At 56.8% G+C, this 18,141-nt stretch overlaps 1 protein-coding gene across 5 annotated transcripts in view; it reads right to left on the minus strand.

Annotated features, from left to right (window-relative positions):
- Positions 1-3,857: 3,857 nt before the first annotated feature.
- Positions 3,858-18,141, minus strand: part of AKT2 (AKT serine/threonine kinase 2) — a 47,740-nt gene continuing 33,456 nt past the window's right edge. For all 5 annotated transcript variants that reach the window (XM_032390489.1, XM_032390484.1, XM_032390485.1 and 2 more), the window contains 10 exons: positions 13,581-13,734; positions 13,010-13,141; positions 11,106-11,171; positions 9,997-10,065; positions 9,023-9,145; positions 7,694-7,822; positions 7,303-7,517; positions 6,749-6,836; positions 6,538-6,640; positions 3,858-5,486 (listed from right to left, as the gene is read on the minus strand). In XM_032390489.1, the coding sequence (XP_032246380.1) occupies positions 5,407-5,486; positions 6,538-6,640; positions 6,749-6,836; positions 7,303-7,517; positions 7,694-7,822; positions 9,023-9,145; positions 9,997-10,065; positions 11,106-11,171; positions 13,010-13,141; positions 13,581-13,734 (1,159 nt within the window). In that variant the 3' untranslated portion in view covers positions 3,858-5,406. The remainder of the gene's footprint in view (positions 5,487-6,537; positions 6,641-6,748; positions 6,837-7,302; positions 7,518-7,693; positions 7,823-9,022; positions 9,146-9,996; positions 10,066-11,105; positions 11,172-13,009; positions 13,142-13,580; positions 13,735-18,141) is intronic.

The raw sequence follows: 18,141 nt of genomic DNA on the forward strand, positions 1-18,141 counted from the left end.
ACTTACTATAAGATCAGAAACAGCCCCTCCGAGGCTCCCTTTCCTCAGCTGTAAAGTAAGGATTTTTTCAAAACTACTAAGACAAGTGGCCAGCGATGGGTCTGGACTAGCGCAGCGAACTCCTCACTGCTCCCTGGTTCCCATACCCCACAGTCTGCCCCCCCCCACCGCCCCCATGCAGCCAGAGGGATCCTGTGCACACCCAGTCAGATCGCACTCTGCCTCCATTCAGAACTCCATCGTGGCTCCCATCTCCCTCAATTTCAAAGTCCACGAGGTCCTTTTTGATCCTCCCACCCATCCCCACACACCTTTGAGTTCATCTCCCAACCCTCCCCCCAACTCGTGTCTCTCCTACCACACCAGTCTCCTGGCTCATTCTCACCCACACCAGGCACGCTCCTACCTCAGGGCCTTTGCACTGGCTGTTTCCTTTGCCTGAAATGCTCCTCCCTCAGAGATCCCTCATTTAAGGTATTTACTCAGATGATACCTTCCCTGTGAAAAAGGCTATCCTGAGAATTTCCTATCACCATTCTTTGTAACTTACTCTCTCCTTAACACTTACTGCCTGATCTTATTTACTGCCTCCCTCCCAATGAGAATGTGAACTCCAGAAGGGCAAGGCTTGTCTGGTGTTTTGTTTTGATTGCTGTATTCCCAGTGCCTAGAACGGAGTTTGGCACATGGCAGGTACTCAGATATTTGTTGGATGAGTAAGTGAACAGGCTGCACATAACTTAGAAATGGTGGCCTGGAGGGCCTCTCTGAGGAAGTGATGTTGGAGTGAAACCTGAAAGGCAAGGAGCCAGGAATGCAAAGGGAGGGGAGAATATTCCAAGTGGTGGAAATAGCATGAGCAAAGGCACCGAGGTAGGAAAGGGGTTGCTATTTTCAGGCACTGGGAAGTCAGCAAGGCTGGAAAAGTGAGCAGAGGAATGTGAGATGCTGAACCAATGACTTCCTGTCACACTTACTATAGTAACACCCAAACTCCTTACCTTGGCCACATGGTCCCTTCGGCCCATTGTTACCTCTCTAATCCCATTTCCTTCTGTTCTCCCACTCCCTCGTTCTATTTGACACACCTTCTTTATGTTCCCCAAACACATCTAGCAACTGCTGGCCTCAGGGCCTTTGTGCTTGCCCTCCCCTTTGCCTGAACACTTGATCAAAACCTAGATATCTACATTTTCAGAGTATCTCTACACAAGATACTAACTACAAAGGGAAAGTAGGAACTTTCCAGTGGAGACACCTGACAAGACACCACCTTAAGCAAGGGATCAAAGTCATCACCAGTCATGGGACAGAATCTCCTCTCCCTCTTTGAGAGGATGCAGGGAGAAGGGCACATTTCTCAAATTTCCTGTTAAAGGTAGCTTGACTATAACCGTGAGGAAACACCAGGCCACAAGCCGTAACTGAGGGACATTCTGTGACATAACTGCCCTGTAAGTTTCAAACCTGATAACCAAATGCAACAGGAGCCATCAGCCAGGGGACTGTTCTTCTGTGTACAAGGACAGGAGTGGGACCATTAGTCAAATTTGATAAAGACCTGAGAGAAGAAGGTTGTTTTCAGTATTCACTTCCCGAACTGGTTAATTGAACTGTGGTTGTGCAAGAGAATGTTCTCGCTTCAGGGTGGATATGTAAACACGGAGCGGGAGGAGGGAGTGAGCAGAAAATGGTCACAGGAACCTGTGTGAAGGGTCGATGAGAATGCTTTGTACTTCCTTTAAAGTCAAATTTTAAAGTAGGGTTTATGGGAAGCTGCAAAGAGAGAACAGAGTTCCCCTGCACCCCACACCTACTTTCCCCTACCAAAACTCCTAGTGTAGTGCATTTGTCACAACCATGGACCAACTGGGATACCACCCTCATCGCCTATCAAGGGCACTTCCTGCCAACAGGAGTTACATGGTTGATGTTGACCTTGATCACCGGCTGACGTAACGTTTATCAGGTTTTTTCATGGAAAAGTTGCTTCCCCCCTTTCTATACTGTCCTCTTTGGAAGGAAGTCACTTTGCAGCCCACACGCAAGGAAGGAGGGAGATGCTCCCCCACCTTGGGGGCGCAGCATCTACAGAAATTAACTGGAAGTCCATTCAGTTACGTCTGTTCCAGCCATTTATCATTTATCTGCCCGCGAACTCACTGATCGTGAACTTTGGGTAGAAGCCGGCGCTATGCTATTTCTTTTGCTGCTCCAAGTACTCTCAGCCCAGCGGGGATACTTTCCACGGGCCCCCAGGTCCCTTCACATACCCCCCATCGGGGAGGATCTGCTTAGCCCGCTTTTGAGCGGGTCCTTCCTTCGGGGCACTACAAGGTGCTCCAGGCCTAGAACTGTGTTTAGTACTATTCTTTGGAAGTTTTCTTCTCCAAGCCTGCACCTGCAATTATTTTATTTAAAAGATAAAGGTAAAAATCTGTGAATCAGCATACTCTGGAAAGCTATCGGACAGGTATTAAATTCCAGCCACCCTAGAATGTAGGCCACAGCTGGGAGGCAAGCCACGCAAAAACCAAACCAAACCAAAGCGAAGGGAAAGAACCTTTATCTGGTGCCATGTGCATCTGCAGAGAAGAAACGAGCGAGCACCAGGATGAGCACTCAGGAGCTGGGATCCAGGCTCATTTTCATTTTACTTGCTTCCTCAGACTTTGGTGTTGCTCACGTTATTTTCACACACACACCACGAGAAATTTCCCACAAGCACATGACAAAAGACAGATTAATCCACTCAAAACTAAAGGTTTCCAATTGGTAAAACTTTATTATTAAAATGCTCCCAGCTGAAAGTCCCTTTGGGAAAAGTTCTACAGAAGGAAGCACCACTACAGCAAGGGAGCTATGTTTGCCCGAGGGAAGCGGTTCATCAGCCTGTGGGCCCCGCACCGGGGACCCGGGGGCCGCGAGGTGACCCAGCGGACTGAGGTAGGCTCAGGATAGCCCCCGCTGGACAGCAAGGGGGGTGACGCGAAAATGAAAACGAACTGGCCCCGGCCTCCTCAGGGGCCTCAACTGGAGGGAAAACTAGAAGGCTTTTCTCTAGAAGCTTCTCTGCTGCTTGTCTTATGACCGCCAGGACATACTTTTGTAATTAAATAAAGTCCACATGAAGTGAGAAAAAGCCACGCATTCCTTGGGTCTTAGCTGCAGCAAACGCAGATTCCTATGCACCGAATCTGACTTTTCTGCTACCCTCACTCAAGATCTCTGAGACTCCATGCATGTGAAGAAGCCCTACCGCCTTCTGGCAAAGTCTGACATTCAATTCACCTGTGCGGGGGCCACCCTGGTCCCCAGGTGTGGGCAGAGTGAGTCAAGCACAGGAACCCCAGGCTAAAGGGGGCGGCCGTCAGAGGATCGCAGAGCTGTGAGGGCTGTAACCAGAGGTGCCCCAGCTGACAGCCACCACGATTTCCATTCATACACCAAGGACTGTGTTGGAATTTGGGGGCCTCAAGGCTCCCTGGTTTACCCTAAGTACGGAGAAGACAACATGCAGGCGATGCCCAGCTCTAGGGCCCAAGGGCCCCATGCAGTGAACCCACTCCCTCACTTCCAGGGCTCAGTGACGCCTCGCGCACCCTCCTTGTTCAGAGCCACCCACCCGACTACACCACCTTTATCCTCCCCCCCTTTTCACCTGGGCAGCTTCCGAAGACCTGGCATGGTCTCTGCCCGCCGTACCCGCACACCCCAGGAAGCTTCCCAAACCCCTCAGCAGCTTCCACCCACAGGGGTGCCCACCCCGACGGCCAGAGGGCGAGCGCGGCTCCAGGTGCCCAGGTCCCGCCACAGCGGACGTGTCCCGGGCGCGGGTCAGCAGGGCCAGGCTCCGGAGGCAAGGAATGGCCCAGGGCGGCGGGCCCCCGTCTGAAACGAGTGTCTTTATTGCTTGTACCGTACAAATGGGAGGAATGGGGAAGTCCAGTAGGGAGGATAGAGAATTGTCAAATAAATGACATACACACACAGAAAGGAAAAAGACCCCCCCACCCACCCAAACCAACCCTGCACCCCACCCTAGGATGTCTCTCTGAACTACCTAGTACAGGAGGTGGGGCGGGAGATCAAAGCCACAACTAAATTCCACACACCCGGAGATGCTGGGGGCAAGGGGGGGAGGGGGGCTGGGCAGCAAATGGACCCCAGGTGTGGCTCCCCCACCAGGCCAGCACCCCTCCCCTACAGGATGAAATGCTCGGGCCGGGGACAGGGCCCAAGCCCACACACACCACGCATTCAAGGCCGGGACACGCTTGCCCTCACACACACACACACCCAACACGCATGCACACACACCCTACCCCGTGTGCATCCTCATCCCAGACGCAAGGGGCCATCCACAAACACAACAGCCTGAAGCCGCACACACGTGCCCACAGCACTGACACACGTTCACCTTAAGGCTGCAAAACGTGGGGCCCAGGGAGGGGGAGGGAGGAGAGGGCCCTGGAGCCTCCCCTGCTCAGAGGCCGCCCCCCCCGTATGTACCAGAGACCCCCCCCACTCCCATCCCCTCTTCGACCCCAGTCCACGGGGCCCAACACTGTCTCGGTGCGAGATGTGTAACAGCAGAGCTGGCGGCCCCCTGCCCCCATTCTTGGCAAGGGCTGGGGCCGGCCGGGGGCCCAGCAGGAGTGAAGGCCGACCGGAAGCAAGCCCTGGTAAGGCACAGGATGGGGCAGCAGGGAGGCCCATCCCCAAATGTTCCTCCTGCCTCATCCACAGGGTCAGGAGAGCAGCTGGGGGGTGCTGAGGAAGGCAGGGCAAGGAGGCAGTGCCCATCACCTGGGCCCCCCTCATGCCCCACGGGGCAGATCATGCCCCATCTACACGAGGGATCCCCGAACCCCCAACCCCGCGGCTTCCAAAGGCCCCCTGCCTGTCCCTGGACATTATTGCTTTTCTGCCCCTGTGGGGGAGGGGCCGGGCCCGACCGCCCGTGCACCAGGGCACTGTCCGCCGGGTTGTGTGTCCCACGAGGTGTCCCATGAGATGGCAGCGGCGCAGGGGCAGGCGCCCGGCCAGAGACCTGGGTGGGGCCCGCAGCTCCACGCGCCGCCCCTCGCTGGGGCTTGTGTTGATTAAAAACCGGAACCTCTCCAACCGCCCGAAGGCCTGGTCCTGGGGCGGGCAGTGGAGAGTCTCCCAAATCCAGGTCTGGGCACAAAGGTGAGGACAGGACAGGATCCTGGAGGCAGGGCTGCTGGGACCGCTGAGGTGAGTTTGGCAGAGGGCTGAAGAAAAAACTGGAAATGGGGTGAGCAAGTGAGGGATGGGGATGCAAACAAAAAAAGGCAAAATATAAAGTCTAAGAACAAAGAGACAGGCCCCCGGGGCGGTGACGGCAGCCGAGCGGGTGTCCGGTGGTGGCGGCGGCACTGCTCACTCGCGGATGCTGGCCGAGTAGGAGAACTGGGGGAAGTGGGTCCGCTGGTCCAGTTCGAGGGAGCCCAGGCTGTCATCTGTGGGGGGCGGGTGGAGGTGGATTGGGGAGAACGGGCCTGCAGAGGGCCCAGCACCCCGAGTGCCCTCCCGGGAGTGGGCAAGGGGAATGCAGGGAGCATGAACCCCCAGCCGACGGGCCACCCGTGGGGACGGGACAGGGAAGACCTAGAGACTCCCGCTGACAGAGGCCCACCCCCGACCAGAGCCTGGGCCCATAAGCTGCTCCCTCCGCCAACTCCGCTCCCCGCTCCCCGCTCCGGCGCCACACTCTGGTCCAGCCCAGGCCTCGCCCTGTCCCCTGCCCTGGCAGCCACTGCTGCTCCACCAATCCAGCCCCCAGCCGCCCAGGTGCACTCCTGCCCCCCCCCCGCACCAAATCTTTCCCGGCTCCCCACACAGCAAGTCCCTGCTCTTCCCAGAGGCCCCCAAGATCCTCTTGCTCCGGCCCTGGACCCCTTTCTCCCCCCGACTACTCCGGCCTCTGCAACACTCCTACTCCTGGGCTCTACTCCCACATGCCATTCCTTCTGCTCAGCTGCCATGTCTCCTCCTCCAGGAAGCCACCCGCCCTGACTCAGAGGCCAGGTCAGGCATTTCCTCTGGGTCTCCCCAGTCCCTGGGCTTCTACACCCTAGACCTAACCACTCTGGGCTGTCACCCCACCTGGCCCGAAGCTCCCTTAAGGCAGGGCCAAGGCTGTCTCAGTCACTGCTGTGTCCCCAGCAATGGGTGAGTGAGAGCAAGATAACAGGTGCAGAATCAATGCACCAATCCGGCCCCAAAGACAGCTACGAATGTGCCATCCCGGCACTGACAGCTTCCCATGTGCCTCCTGCCCAGACCTCTCCCCCCTGAGCTCTGGAATGTGCTGTGGCCAATGGCTCCCGGTGACCTTCACTGGGTCCAAAGGTGCACCGCCCAAAGGCAAAAAGCCCTGCAAGCAAACTGCAGGCAAACTGCCCAGACTCGGGGAGGGGGCCCATGAGCTTACTCTCCAGAACTGGGTCAAGGGCAGACCCCACCCCTCCACACCCAGCGAGGGCCCCCGAGGGAAGGCCAAACACTCACAGCGGTCCGGGGGCGTGATTGTGATGGACTGGGCGGTAAACTCATCATCAAAGTACCTTGTGTCAACCTCAGAGGTGACCTGAGGTTTGAAGGGTGGCAGAAGCTGCAGAGGAAAGGAGCCCAGACTCAGGACCCTGGGAACAGGGGAGCTGGCCAAGGTCACCCTTGAGCGGCGGGGCTCCTGCAGGAGCAGGTGGGTGGCGGGGCTCACCTTCCTCTGTACCACGTCCTGCCAGTTGATGCTGAGGAAGAACCTGTGCTCCATGACCTCCCTGGCATCGCTGGGCCCCCCGCCGAGCCTGGGCAGAGAAGGCCATGAGCACCCACCTCCCAGGCCAGTGGGTTCTGGGCAAGAGGCTTTCAGCGCAGGCCCTGCACAACCTTTAGTGATTCTGTCCCGACCACAGACCACTTTGAAGAGGAGGAAACCGCGGCTCAGGGAGGGAGGGCTCACAGGCCCAGGGTCAGAGGCCAGGGAGCTTGCAACCTGGACTCTGAGTCCAGAACACAAGCCAAGAGGGCAGGCTCAGCCACCCTCAGCCAGGCTCGGGGCTGCCCTCTCAGTGTTCCCAAAGAACAAGTGGGCAGAGCGCTAAGGACAAGCCCGGCCCCAAGAGAGTTCTCCCTAGGCACCCGCGGCAGGGATGACTGCAAGTGCTGGAGGGACAATACGCAGGCACGTGCCTGTGCACTCAGCCCCTCCAGGCTGAGGGGACAGCCGCAGCAGGAGGCACTGGGCTAGGCAGGACAGACTCCAGCCCTCACCTCTGCTTGGGGTCCTTCTTAAGCAGCCCAGCAAGCAGGGACTTGGCCTCGGGGCTGAGCGTGCGCGGGAAGCGGATCTCCTCCATGAGGATGAGCTCGAAGAGGCGCTCGTGGTCCTGGTTGTAGAAGGGCAGGCGGCCGCACATCATCTCGTACATGACCACGCCCAGCCCCCACCAGTCCACCGCGCGGCCATAGTCGTTGTCCTCCAGCACCTGAGCGGGGAGGAGCAGTGAGGGGCCGGGCCCAGACACCCCCCACCCCCGGGGCCATGGGGCTCACAGGGACCCAAGGAGGGCCATCCAAGGGGTCTGAGCTAGGGACACCACACAGGTCTGAGGGCCCCTCCTCCCTTGGCCTTGCGCGCCCGGGGACCTCCAGCCGCAGGCACCTCGGGGGCCAGGTACTCGGGCGTCCCACAGAAGGTTTTCATGGTGGCCCCATCACTAATGCCCTCTTTGCAGAGGCCGAAGTCAGTGATCTTGATGTGGCCATCTTTGTCCAGCATGAGGTTCTCCAGCTGTAGGAAAAGTCCATATATCGGAGTCATATCATCCCAAGGCTTTCCGCCAGCCACCCTCCTGCCCCCCAAACCCATGCCCCAGCCATTCCCTGGGAGGGCTCTGGCCTGGGGTGATAGCTGTCATGCCAGGTCCTTCAGGTTGAGCACGGCGCACACCCCCAGCACAAGGTTAAGCCCTTGAGGCTCAGAGGGAGGCCAACCCCCAGGGCAGCTAGAAAAAAGCCGGGGTAGGAGAGATGGGAGACAGGCCCTGCCCACCTGCTGCCCCACTGTGGGCTGCAGCTTCCCAATCTGGCATGTGAGCAACACTAGCTTTCTTCCTCCATTTTTTTTGTTTTTTTTTTTTTAAGTAAGCTCTGGGCCTAATGTGGGGCTTGAACTCCCAACTCTGAGATCGGGAGTTGCATGCTCTGCCTACTGAGGCAGCCAGGCGCCCTTCTTCCTCCACTTTTAACTAAACACAAATGGGCAATTTAATGGGCCTTTGTGGAAGCTCCACAAGGTGAGACCATTCCCAGACCCCCCAAACCCCCCATGTGCCCCTTCCCTGTTACTAACCATCCCCCCAGCTGAGGAAAACCTCTGCTCCTCCGCTTTTCTTTACAGTTCCCCCACCTAAGGATGCCCCCTATAAAAACACAGCCGCATGCAGTCCATCCCGGATTCCCTTCCACGTGAGCCTGGGCGGCGCATGCGCACAGCCACGGGGGTTCGCTCAGTAAGGGCTGCACAGAGCCTGGCCGCAGGCCCTGCAGTGCATGGGCCCTGGGGCTGCTTCCAGCCTGGGGCTAGTGTGAACAGTGTTCCGGCAGCATGTGTGTGCCCAGGCTCTGAGGGGGACACAGGGCCCTGCCCCGGCCGTGCATAAACACAGGGCGGAATGGCTGGCTCAGAGGGCACACGGACAGTCAGTTCCAGTGGATTCTGCCCAACTATCTCCTACGGTGCTTGGACCGATATGACCACCCCCCAAACCCCCACCCGACTCCCTGCACAGAGGTGTGTGTTCACCAGAGGCTCGGAAAGGCCCGCAGGGCGGCTTAGGCAGGAGGGTTGGCAGCCTACAGCAAGGTGGACTCAGGAACACCCACAGGGTAGACCCTCCCGGGATGGGGAGGTCCGGAGTTGAGGGCCTAGGTCCGGCCTCCCTGGTGTGAGCCCTGCAGCCCCGGGGCCAGGAGGCAAGCACACGCTCACCTTGATGTCACGGTACACCACGTCCCGCGAGTGCAAATACTCGAGGGCAGAGACGATCTCTGCGCCGTAGAAGCGAGCCCGCTCCTCTGTGAAGACACGCTCCCGGGACAGGTGGAAAAACAGCTGCGAGAGGGAGGAGGTCAGACCTCAGCCCAGAGGAGCAAAACACAGGACCCTGCCCACTGGCCCCCAACACCGAGCCCAGTGACATGGTGACACCTACTCCAGGAACCTTCAAGTGACAGTGGGAAGAACCAAGTGAGAGACGGTGAGCAGGGAAGGACTCCCGTGAGGAAAACACGGAGCGAAGGACAGTCAGGAGGCGTCAAGGAGAGAGTAAGGAGGGACAGTGTGAGGGGACGGGGGAACGAGGGAGTGACAGCAAGAACACGCAGGAACACAAGTCACGAGCAAGTGACAATAAGCCGTGAGACCAATGGGAGAGATGAAGCCAACAATCTGGAGCCAGTGGGTGACACCTGTGTGCAGAGAGGGGTTACACCTGTGTGCAGAGGCTGTGAGGCACGAGGAGCAGGTGACAGCCTGAGCTGGCGCAGCCCAGTGACGACGACGAGCGGCGGACTCCTCCCAGCAGGAGAGCTTGGGGAGAGCAGAGCACCGACCGGCCTGCCCGCGCCCCTCCCCATACATTTTCCTTGCAGCCTCACAGGACGCCCTCCCTAGCTTGCTGGCCACCCACCCCCAGCCCTCCACACCTCTCAGCGCCTGCGTGTGCATCCTACCCGACTCACTAGCTGGGTGAACTTGGGCAAGCCACTTAAGCTCTCTGAGCCTCAGTCTCCTCGCCTGCAAAATGAAGGTGATGATGCCTGCCTCGGGGGGGGGGGGGACACGGACAAGGTGACATCCAGCAAGGCCCCCGCCACCCCCTCCGTCTCACCCACAGTTCCCCTCTGCTCCCCTCACGCTTGGGAAGGAGACGTGGGAGCCCTGGCTGGGGAGCTGAGGCTCACCTCACCCCCGTTGGCGTACTCCATCACGAAGCACAGGCGGTCGTGGGTCTGGAAGGCGTACTTCAGTGCCTGTGGGGCAGGAAGGTGGCCAAGGTGGGAGGTGGGAAGAAGGCAAGCTCTCTGCTGATTCTGCAGGTACACCCCCCCACCCTGGCAGCCGGAGCTCAAACTTCAGCTTTGCCTTTTGGGGTACGTGAGTGAGCTTGTGGCCCTGAGAGCAGTGAAAGGGCTACTGGGCTGAAGGATGCTGTCTTCAGCCTTCAGCTAAGCTTCTGAGAGGCTCGGCCAGGGAAACATTCAGTTCTGAGCCACCAGAGCTGTTTTACCTTTCCTCTCCAGTCAGGCTTGTTGCACGCACATGCGCACACACGTTTGGTGGCTGGGAGTTGGCAGTAGCTTGGGAGCCAACCCCAAAGACAGGATGCACAAGTGACCTGCTACAATAAACAGCAGTTCTCAAACTATGCTCTAAGGAGTCCTACAGAAAGTTCCTCAGAGAACCCGAGTGACCCCTCTGCTCATGACAAGTCTACTATTCTCTGTCTTCCACATCAAAGTACCTCACAGAATTTCATTTGAACAAGTGCCATGGCTTAATACGACACCTGGACAGCCACTGAGCTAAGGAAACGACCCATCTCATAAGCCATCCTCCAGCTGGTCTACTTAACTGATGGCTGCTGGCCTTGATGGAGACTGTAGCCCAAAGAGGTGTCTCCTCAGACTAAGCTGACAGGCAGCACAAGAATACATCTCCTTCTAGGATTACATTTAAAAACAGAAACAAAAAAATAATGTTCCCACTTTGACCAGCAGGGCTAAACGCTCTAACTCATGAAGAGTAGCCATGCTCTCCTGGAGCCATCTTGTAAAGTGGTATCATCAGTCAGCTGAAGCACTGCCATGAAGCCACCATCTGTGAAGAAGCTGCCACCCCCTGGGTTTGGTTCAGGCCATGTGGTCTGGCCCTGGCCACCTGGCCGACAGGAAGTCCGTGCTTCATAGCAGCAGGACTGGGCTCTTTTCCTGAGGCCCGTCTGAAGCAGGCCTCTCATGGAGCACAGGGCACAGGGAGGCCAGGCCCTGCCTGAGAGGGAAGTACCACTCACGGTGAGGAACGGGTGCCTGGTGTTCTGGAGGACCCGGCTCTCGGTGACTGTGTGGGCGACTTCATCCTGCAGACAGAGGCTGGGTGAGGGGCTGGCGGGCAACACACCTGCCCCCGCCCCCACCTAAGGAATGGGGGAGCAATGCTTCAGGGAAATGCACTTCTACTCCTAGCCGATCCACAGAGAAAGGCAGGAGTGGCACGGTACCATCTGCAAGCTGGAATGAAGTAACGGCTCCAGAGGTGGCCTGGGTGGCTCAGTGGGTTAAGCGTCCTGACACTTGGTTTCATGATCTCATGGGTTGTGAGATCAAGCCCTGTGTGGGGCTCTGTGTTCAGTGGGGAGAAGATTCTCCCTCTGCTCCTCCCCCCATTCGTGCTCTCTCTCTCTCTCAAATACATACATACATCTTTAAAAAAAGAATGAATGAATCGTCCCAGACAAGGCCAATCAGTGGCTCACTCTCAAAGCCACAAGGTGAGAAGTCAATGGGGACTTTATGACAGAGGGCTCGAGATGTCACCTGCGGAACCCACAGGCCAAGTTTAGCATCTCTAAGGAGGGAGAAGCAGACATTGTAAGACCCTGGAGCTGACCCCACAGGCAGTGGGAATCACCACTGGAAGTGCTGTTGCTGAGACAAGGAAGGGATCTGATCAGGACCCTACGCTGGGGAACAGCGGTTCCCAGTGTGTGGTCCCCACACTGGCAGCATCATGTTGCCTAGGAACTTGGGTAAATGCACTTCCCAGGCCCCTCCGAGATCCACCGAATCAGAAACTTGGGGGTGGGCCCAGCACGGGCTTCGGAGGCCCTCCAGGCCCCTCGAACACAGGCTCAAGTGTGGTATCTGAACACACAACAGGCCCCTAGAGAGCTGCGGAAAATCCCGCACCACCTGCAGTAAGGGACACTGGCTATTCCCAGGGCTGAGTCTGTCCCCAGGGGACACTTGATAATGTCTGAAGACATTTTCAATGGTCACAACTTTGTGCTACTGGCCTCCGGGGGGGGGGGGGGGAAGGCCAGGGTGCAGTTACTCATTGTACAGTGCACAGGGCGGCCCCATCGTGGAGAATGATCTGGCCCCAAAGGCCGACAGTGCTGAGGCTGAGGAAGCCTGCCTCGGACCAGTCATATAAGGGACTGTTAGCTTTGCTGGATGAGATCTTAGTTCCATTATAGTCTTTAAAATCTTCAGCTCTTAAAGATACATATCTAAGTATATATGGGTGTAGGGCACCTGGGTGGCTCAGTTGTTAAGCGTCTGCCTTCAGCTCAGGTCATGATCCTAGGATGCTGGGATCGAGCCCCGCATCGGGCACCCTGCTCAGTGGGGAGTCTGCTTCTCTCTCTCCCTCTGCCCCTGCTTGTGTGCTCTCTTGCTCACTCTCTCTCAAAAAAAATCTTTAAAAAAAAAAAAAAAAAAAAGTATATATGGGTGAAATTATATGATGTCTAGAACATGCCTTAAGATACTCCAGAACAAAGGGGAGGGCAGAGCTAATGAAACAAGATGGGCCAAATGTTGACAACCGTTGAAGCTGGATATTGGCTACATGGGAGTCCAGTGTATTTATTTTTCTTTTAAATACTTTGTGTATGTCAGGAGTTCTCCCTTTTAAAAACTTGAAAGGCGGGAAAAAAAGGGAAGAGAATTCCATTCTGGCCCAGCCTCCTATGGAGAGGCCCTGAGCCTAGCCCCCACCCCTAGGGCCTCCCCACCAGCCCATTCTGCTGCGGCAAGCGACCTGCTTTCAGGCCCTGATAGCGCCTGCTGGGTGAGGCCTAGTCGGAGGCTCCACCCTAGTCCCCTGGTCGCCCAGAGGGTGGGGTGGGGTGGGCTGGGGCGAGCGCGGTCCCACCACGACCACAGAGGCCGCTGCAGCCCCGGGCACGCCCACCTTGGCGATGATTACTTCCTTCCGCAGGATCTTCATGGCGTAGTAGCGGCCGCTGGCCTTCTCCCGCACCAGAATCACTTTGCCAAAGGTGCCCTTGCCCAGGAGTTTGAGATAGTCGAAGTCATTCATGGTCTGCCCAGGAGGGGGAGAGAGTGGGGAAGTCAGTGCTTGGCACGTGGCCCACGGGAGGACATTTTAACAAAGAGAAAGGAAAAATCGAAGGCCACTGTTGCCAAAACGCTTGGGCACGAGCAGGAAGGGAGGCTCTGGGCGGCAACTGTTTGCTCTGAAGCGGCCTTCAGACCAGGGCTCTCCCAGGCAGGGGGCCCCGGGAGGCTGCGATATGGGGGTAGACAGGTCTTCCCGAGCTCTGAGGATGCGGCTGCCCCTCACTCCAGGGGCAAAGAGCAGCACTGGGGCACCTACACCCATACAACACCCATCCCACAGGGCAGTCACGAAGGGTCCCGGCTGCTCCCCTGTGCGCTCTGTATGGAAACCAAGGGCGGCAGGGCCAGTGTTGGTGAGGAGAGGGGTGCTCCCAGACTGGCCCCTGCCCCCCAGTACTTACCACCTTGGCCCGAGCCTTGCTAACTGCCACTTCCATCTCCTCAGCCGCAGAAGGGTCGCTGGGGGAGCCACACTTATAGTCCATGGGGTCCTCACCTGGGCCCCGCTGCTTGAGGCTGTTGGCGACCATCTGAATGGCCCGCATCCACTCCTCCCTTTGAGGGACAGGTCACAAGAGCCATGAGTCCCACGGATTCTGGGTGGGAAGGATGGAGCCCCACCCCCTCTAATGGGAGCAAATGACCCAACACCTTTGGGCATTCTAGCAAGATCTGTCCGACTGGGGGGAGCCGACGGGACAGGACTGACATTTTACAAATCCTCTGGCTGCAGTGGGTAAGAGAGGGCAAGAGTGGAATTAGGACAGAGAGTCTATCTATGTCCCGGAGTGGCCTGGCCTGAGGGACGCTTGAAGTGAGCAGCAATTAAATGACCAAGACCAAAGAGGGGAGACTACCTTTCTTCACAGCCCCTTGAAAATGAGCCACAACCCTGAGCCACAGCGCTCCGCGGGATTCCTCCAGAACAAATGACAAGCGTGATGTTTTGTAAAAGCAAACCAAGAGTAAAAGGAAGAATTCATCAGCCAAAGAAAGCTGAAGATCCCCAGAGGGAGCTGTCTGCCAGGGACAGAGGTTCCTAGTGGGGCAGAGACGTGAAGCAGAAGGTGGCAGACAGGGAAGCAGGTCCCAGCCAAAAGGAGCTTGGTTTAAGAATAAACTATTTCTGTCACTCACGATTTAGAACTTGCTCGGAAATAGCTTTCTTTTGATACTTGCAAACTGTTCTGTCTCTAGAAAGGGAAGAGAGATCTAGGAGAAATACGTAAAAACCACCAGAGACCACAAAAAAGAAAGTAGGGGGCTGAACGATACTCAATTTTCCATACCCCTCCCGTGTTTGACTCACCACACAATTTTAGGTGGCTCGACCCAGTGTATGCTGAATCCTCTTTGGATTCTGCTTAGAGCTATAAAACAGGCCCATGAACAGTGAGAAAAATAAAATGCACACTAAGAACGAGAAAATTCAAAGAGCCCAAGTGGGCAACCTCCCATATCGCAGCAATTCCGATCAGCCTCAGTGAGACCGGATGGTCAGCCACGCTTCTTCCAGAATCACCCCCAGCCCCAGCACAGGTGAAACTGTGCTCTCTTCCAAGGCACGGAGGCCCCTGGCCAAGGTCACGCAGGGAGCAAGTGGCCTGAGGACCCGGGACCACCCTGGGGGCGGCTGCACTCAGCCCCCAGCTCCTCACGTCCCGAGGGTACTACAGCTACTCTGCACAGCCCCGCGGTCCCATGCGCACATCTCCCCATGTTCTCACACTGCTGGGATCCGGGGGCACCTTACAGTCAGTGGCCTATCTCAATTGAATTGGGCATTGCTTTTGCTTGGTATTATGGAAAATAATGGTGGGCCTCCAGGTGACAGCATCTTGCATTTCCTGAAGGGTGGCCACAGTGCTGAGCTCCCCGGGGGCCGAGGCGAGCAGGGAATGTGTGTGAGGCGTCTACGCACAGAACGCCCCACAGCTCAGAGAAAGGAGGAAGATCTAGATGCGAGGGCGCCTGGGTGGCTCAGTCGGTGAAGCCTCTGCCTTCGGCTCAGGTCATGATCCCAGGGTCCTGGGATCGAGTCCTGCATCGGGCTCCCTGCTCAGTGGGAAGCCTGCTTCTCCCCCCACCCCCTGCCAGCTTGTGCTCACTCTGTCAAATAAATAAATAAAATCTTTAAAAAAAAAAAAAAAAGAGAGAGATCTAGATGCAGACTTGGGAGGGCCTGAGACACCTTAAGAGAAAAAAGAAGGTTCAGAAGAGGGCAGAGTGTCCTGCTCCTGGAGTTAGAAGCAAGAGGAATGTACACACAGGCACGTGTGCTCACCGCAGCACGGACCCCTCTGGAAAGGCGTGCATGACACGGGGCCCTGGCTGCCTCCAGGGACGGGAACTGGGAGTCAGGGGCAAGGAGTCTAATTCCACTGTCGACCCCCATCACATACACTCCCAGAGCACTCCCAACCAACTTTTACATTACAGATGGGGAAACCAAGGCACAGATTGAAAAAAACAAAACAAAACAAAACACAATTCAAGAAAAACAGAGTGGGTGCTCCGAGTCTGGCAGCTGGAATCACAGAAGGCCCGTGACCGTCCAGAGCCAAAGGGGAGGGCCGTTCTCGCTCAGTTCCATGGGTTGCTGAACCCAGACACCCGAGCGCACAAGCAGCCTCGCTCCCAGGAGGTCGTGCTTCCTAAGACAGATGTGTGAATACCGCCCGCATCAAAACCCTCCCGGGGCCGAGTCTTGGGGCCCCATAACCCTAACCCTTGTGTGTCAGGCCCACGAGCGCAGGGATTTAGTCTCTCTGTCCGTGGTACACACAGCACCTGAGCGGGAACTCAGGAGGTGCCTGGGGAACGAGTGAGCAAGGAGGCCAAAGTTCAAGTGGCCCCAGGCGTGCACACAGAGGCCCAGTGCACACCCGGACACGTCACACCAAGGCCCAGCACACACGCAGGCTCAGGAGCACGGGCCTCCTCCCTCTCAGCCAATGCCTCAGGCTGCCGTTTCTCAACTTGTTTTAACCCATGACCTCTTTGGGAAAAGTTACAATATAAATCCCTATCCCCACATTCACATTTTATTTTTCAAAAACGGGGGACGGGTGGGCCACATCCCATGATAGGCTTTACCAGATCATAATTGTCCTCTTAGAAATTTTCAAATGCTGACTTCAGGTAGAAGACCATGGATTGAGGAAAAAAAAAAAAAAAAATCACCAGGGCACCTGGGTAGCTCAGTTGGTTAAGCATCTGACTCTTTCAGCCTAGGTCTTGATCTCAGGGCTGTGAGTTCAAGCCCTGCATTGGGCTCCAAACTGGGCACAGAGCCTACTTAAAAAAAAAAAAAAGAAAGAAAGAAAAAAAAAAAATCACCAATCTCCTAAGAGACGTTAAAAAGAACAAAATACGTATATATCTCACGTACAGAGATCCTGAGGTACTGTCACGTGAGAAAAGCAAGTTACAGACTAAGACGCAGGGCGTGCCATCATCTATCATCTCTGTTTATAAGGGAGAACACAGAAAGTCCATCGACAGAAGCCTGGATAAATAAACGATGGTTCATCCACACCATGGGAGCACTGGAAGCAGTTCCAAGGGGCCTCCCTGGGCTACAGAGCTGGTGATGAGGAGCAGGAGCTCCGGAGCCTCGCGGGCTGGGGCTCAAACAGCAACTCTGCCCCCAGGGCAAGCTCACCCACCCTCGGCAGACCAGGGACGCTGAGGCGCAGGTGACCCGCTGTGTACAGAGCATGGTACACGGGAAGCATCTGACTCCAAGAAGGTGTTCAAGACGCTGGGTGAGGCCTTGGACCTATGCCCTCCACCCTGGCTCACGCTGCCCAGGACCACAGGGAGCCAAGGAACCCACAGACGTGTAGGAGGTTGTTCAGGGGTGACTGGTGCTCTCCCACCGCCGGACAAACCCCCGATCCTGTTCCAACTGGACCAAAATTACAAGGTTGCAGCACAGAATTCCAGAGAAAAAGCAAGGGCCTCTGTCCAGGGTACTCCTTAAGGATTTGCAACATGGTGTCTGGGGCAGAGGGGAGCTCCCACCCAGAGCTGCGGCTGCTGTGCCTTCCAGCCCTCAAAGGAGAGCGCCCAGGGGGACCAACCTCGTTTCTCCAGAGACATGAGGAGAAAAATAAAGGCTCCACAGACAGCAGCTCCTTCCACACTCATCAGGAACACTGGACAGAGGGGGGCATTTCTGATGTGCAAACAGAGGCACACAGAGGTGGAGTCACTTGTGGGGGTCACACACACAGGAGGTGACAAAGCTGAGACTCACATCGGGCCCTTGTGCTCCTTCTGGCACCATGCCACCGTTCCCCGACAGTAACAGCTTCCTTCCCAGATGAGGCCCGCGGTATCAAGCAGGGCCCTCCCGCAGGAAGGCTCAGGGAATAAGGGACACAGCGCCGTGGAGCCCAGGCTTGGAGTAAAGGAAAGCGCCCGCTGGGAGTTCTGGTCCTGGCCACCGTTTTGAGCAGGCCTCCCCCACCAGAGAGCAAGGGGAACACCATGGGCTCGCAGAGCGCACTGCGGCCAGAAGCTGCGCGGGTGCTTTACGTGCCATAACCTCAGTCTGCTCCCAACCCTCCCAAGTAGGCGCCGCTACTCACCTCGTTCTACAAACGAGGAGACTGAGGAAGAGATGCAGGCAGGTGCCCAATGACACAGCCAGCCAGCAGAAGCTGAAGGACACAAACCCGCGAGTCCCTACCGCCCTCAAAGCACTTCTCCCGTCAACTGAGTACTTTCAGGGGCCTTCTCATCCCTCCTGTGGGCTCCGGGGCCGCGGGAGGCCCAGCGGGAGGAGCCACGCTCCCCCAGGCAGCACTACGCCAAGTGCAGACCAGCCTGGGAGCAGGCTGCTGGGCCCGGAGTTCGAGTCCACTGCAAACTGGCCGTGGGGCCCTGAGGGACCTCACTTCTCAGGCCTTGGTCTGCATCCTGTGCACCAGGGCACAACACACGGGCTGAAAAGCA

This window comes from Phoca vitulina, unplaced genomic scaffold (assembly GCF_004348235.1).
Source record: "Phoca vitulina isolate PV1807 unplaced genomic scaffold, GSC_HSeal_1.0 scaffold58, whole genome shotgun sequence".
Classification (NCBI taxonomy): domain Eukaryota; kingdom Metazoa; phylum Chordata; class Mammalia; order Carnivora; family Phocidae; genus Phoca; species Phoca vitulina.